Source organism: Azolla caroliniana, unplaced genomic scaffold (assembly GCF_043228905.1).
Source record: "Azolla caroliniana isolate FFs.n. ecotype wild unplaced genomic scaffold, voAzoCaro1.0.p SCAF_13, whole genome shotgun sequence".
Classification (NCBI taxonomy): Eukaryota; Viridiplantae; Streptophyta; class Polypodiopsida; order Salviniales; family Salviniaceae; genus Azolla; species Azolla caroliniana.
In genome coordinates this window covers 519,515-523,167 of record NW_028230448.1, presented here as the reverse complement: position 1 = coordinate 523,167, position 3,653 = coordinate 519,515, and the positions used below count along the sequence as shown (strand labels likewise).

The window sequence follows — 3,653 nt, the reverse complement described above, 5'->3', positions numbered from 1 at the left end:
TCCTTGTATATACCCCAGTCACACTCCACAACTTACATTTTTACTCCTTGGTGCATTAGATTTACTCCAGAATATTGCCTTTTAGCATGGGTAAATGTGCACTTCACTTCACTCTCAAACTTAGCCTAGCAAATGTAATAATAACAATACAAAATTCACTTGGTTCCCAAACCTGAGGCGTGCAAATGTAAATAACAATATGAAATTCTGGACAGAGTATAAACCAACATTTTCTTTGAAAACGAAGAGAACTGAAACTGAGTTTATACACCAGGTAAGAAAAATAATTGCCATGAACATCATAACTATACAGACCCATAAATGTATTTACAGTTGGGTATTTTCCAGATAGCACATGGCTTGTCAAACAAACATACAAAAGAAAGAAATTTACATTTTACTGAATAGCTAGGGATCAGATGGACCTGCCATTTCCTCATCACTAGACTCATACTCACCATCGCTCAGCTCAGCATCACTACTTTCTTCGGGTTGACTTCCATTATCCTCGGCTTTTGCATATTTTTCACAGTGCTCTGAATAGCAAGAGCTCTCAGTATTAGAATGTAACCATAATTCAAAGCCGTGCAAGCTCTTGTGGATAAAGTGTATGTACATCAAGCAAAACGTGTTGACAACTGTTACAGTGCTCTGCAAAAGGATTTTCCTCTCCTTTTTTGTTTCCTATTATTTTTACTTTTCCTTTTCTTCGTGCTTAATTGTTTCTCACTCCGTGACACCCATATTTGTCTGTTGTCCCACTTCCTTCCCAAATCATCTAAATATGTATGTAATCTTTCCTATAGCAGGAAAAACATTTGCAGTTCTATTAGGAATTCATAAGAAAGCAACATACCTCTTTACATGTTCCTTTCTTATGAATTCCAGTAACATACCTCTAACATGTTCTTCATATTTTGCTTTATCCCTCATCATCATAGCAGCTGCTTCACCATTCAATGGGTCGGATGGATTTGGATACAACAAAAGTTGTGGAAGAAATACTTCAAAGACATTGACAAGATCTGCACACAAACATAATCCCACGCTTTCAATAAAACCTAACACTATCAATAAGTGTTTGTTATGGGCACATAAATGCACACCAAGCATGCCAAATTTCAACTAAGACAGAACAATCATCAAATGCTTTAAATTTAGGTTAATAAAAAATGCTTACCAAACATTGGGCTCCATGTTTGATTAATTACATCTAAACAAACTGAACCTGACCTGTTTTGTACAAGAAACCCCAATTCGCATAAGTAAATTTTCTCTACTGGCAAACGAATTCATAGGAAAGTATGACAAGGTTCAATTATCTTATTTGAAAAAAATATCCCTGAGCTTTATTGGTGGAATCCTAGATAAAAAAGTTGCATATATAATATTCTGAATAAGACATGAATAAGACCTAACATTCTGAAATATTCTGCTAAACATAATATGCGCTATTTTCGTAAGACTGTTAGAAATCAACCATAACAGAGGACGTAAAGATGGCAAAAAATTCCTGGTCCTGGATTAATTTTAACAACACACATGAGATAACATGAATATCACCCTTCATAATACTGACAGTGAAATATGAAAACTACAAACTAGGTCTGTTAATCATAGTCCAAGAATCTTTCAAGAAACTGCAAGGTTTTAAAGAGTTTTCAGAAACGTTGATAAATTGTGAAAAGCAACTCACATTTCATCAACATTTGGGTGAAATATCTTGTTCACAAAACCAATTGATGGAGATTTGTACGGATATGCTTCTGGTAGCCCCACTCTAACCTTCCACACTCCATTTTGGTAAGGGCCTGTATCACAAAATCGATAAACATAAACATATGCTTGTAGAAGATAAGTTAGACACGCTAAACTTCCACATTCAATTCTATATGATTCATATGGGCGTAACCTTTGGTCTCATATATCACCTTGGACTTTTGCAAAAAATATATGTTTATACATAATTCATTTCTGGCGTGGGGTATATACAAATAAATATATATGAAAAATCCCTTCAAATGCTCCATGGGGTTTCTTTTTGTCACAATACTTGATCATTGTGTAATATCAGATACCTTCGAACCTTTACTTTTTTCACAAGCTTCTGTCATTGTATATGCCCAATTCCTTCTCTATCTGTTTCTCAAGATCAATCCTTATTAAATAAGCCCAAAAGAACTAACATTTGTTTCCTCTCATTTTTGCAGCGATTGATTGAGGATACAGAATGTTTTGCTGATAAAGCACCTCCCCTTTATCATGAGATCAGTCTCTTTGAACATTTTATACAAGTTTATTTCGCATTGTAAGTTATAGGAACTACATTAAAGGTGAAAAGACTGCAGATTCTATAAATTAGGTGAAAGCATCCATGATTGTTTACCCAAAAAATGTGGATTGGAAATGTGGCAAGCCATGAAATTAAGAAACTTGGTAACCAGAAAAAGAAGAACATACTGTTTGGAGGCCCATGAAACTCGACTTTGAAATCATTCATTCCGTCATTTATCATCTCAACTTTGTAGTCGCTCATCATCCTAGAGATACAGAAAAGAAACAAACCCCAACCGCCCCCCCCCCCCCCCCCCCAAAAAAAAAAAAAGAACATAGAAACAAGGAAATAGTGAACAACAGAGAATCTGAAAGAAAGATATACTGGAGAGGATAACTTTTCTTTCGAGACTTACAGCTTCATGACATCCATATCTCTGCGCTTGCTTGGAGAAGACATGGCGAGGGATCAGAGAGGCTAAGACGGAAGAAGACAGAAGACAGAAAAGGGACATGGGCGATGAAAAACGACCCATTCCAAATATGTACACATACACGACACACAGAGAAGAGAGAGAAAGAGAAAGAAAGAGGAAGAAAGAGAAAGAGAGAAGAAAAGATATTTTAGAGGAAATTATAGAAATGGCCTTTCTACAAGAAGGAACCCCATCCTCTCTTTTACAAAACTCCAAAAATAGGGCTTGTTTTTGGCTAGCTGGCTACATCTCTCTCATCTCTCTCTCTCTCTCTCTTGAAGAAGATATGGATCCATGTGCACCCAAGAAGAAGAAGAAGAAGACGAGAAAGATGAAGAAGAATATGGATCCATGTACTCCCTGTAGAAGAAGAATAAGAAGAAGAGTATGGATCCATGTACATCGGAGAAGAAGAAGAAGAAGAAGAAGAAGAAGAGTATGGATCCACGTATACACACATTGTTCGTCAATACCTTGTCCTTGGCTTTCTCTCGGGTTACGTGCCATTCTTGTCTCGACCGCCGGAAATAGAAAAGAAGACGACGAGGGCCCGTATCTGTTTGGTTATCCTTTGGAGATCGCAATAGTCTCCACACTATTAGCTATATGTTTGCCTAGTCTCGGCTCTTTGTGTAGCTTAGGGGATAATATTGTTTCTTGAAGTAAAGAACCCATAGGGTGGATCCCTTTTATGATCGTAACCTTTATTCGCTACTTAAGCATTTTATGTATTCATACACATCACACATGTCCTCTTTTTACTAAACCTTAAGGGTCCCACTCGCATAAAGATGTCCGAAGCAAGAACATACATACACACACAAATCCTTTGTTTCAAACGTAAAAGATAACTGACATTGGAGTTTTTTAAGAAAACCGTGCTTTCACGTTTTAAATTATATG

General features: G+C 36.5%; 1 protein-coding gene across 1 annotated transcript; it reads right to left on the bottom strand.

Annotated features, from left to right (window-relative positions):
• Positions 1-278: 278 nt before the first annotated feature.
• Positions 279-2,843, bottom strand: LOC147855897 (ubiquitin-conjugating enzyme E2 5-like). Its single transcript, XM_087329827.1, has 6 exons — positions 2,691-2,843; positions 2,461-2,540; positions 1,697-1,811; positions 1,181-1,233; positions 897-1,025; positions 279-536 (listed from the first exon to the last, which is right to left on the bottom strand). The coding sequence occupies exons 1-6, from the start codon at positions 2,732-2,734 to the stop codon at positions 409-411; spliced, it is 549 nt and encodes a 182-aa protein (XP_087185953.1). The 5' UTR covers positions 2,735-2,843; the 3' UTR covers positions 279-408.
• Positions 2,844-3,653: the final 810 nt, after the last annotated feature.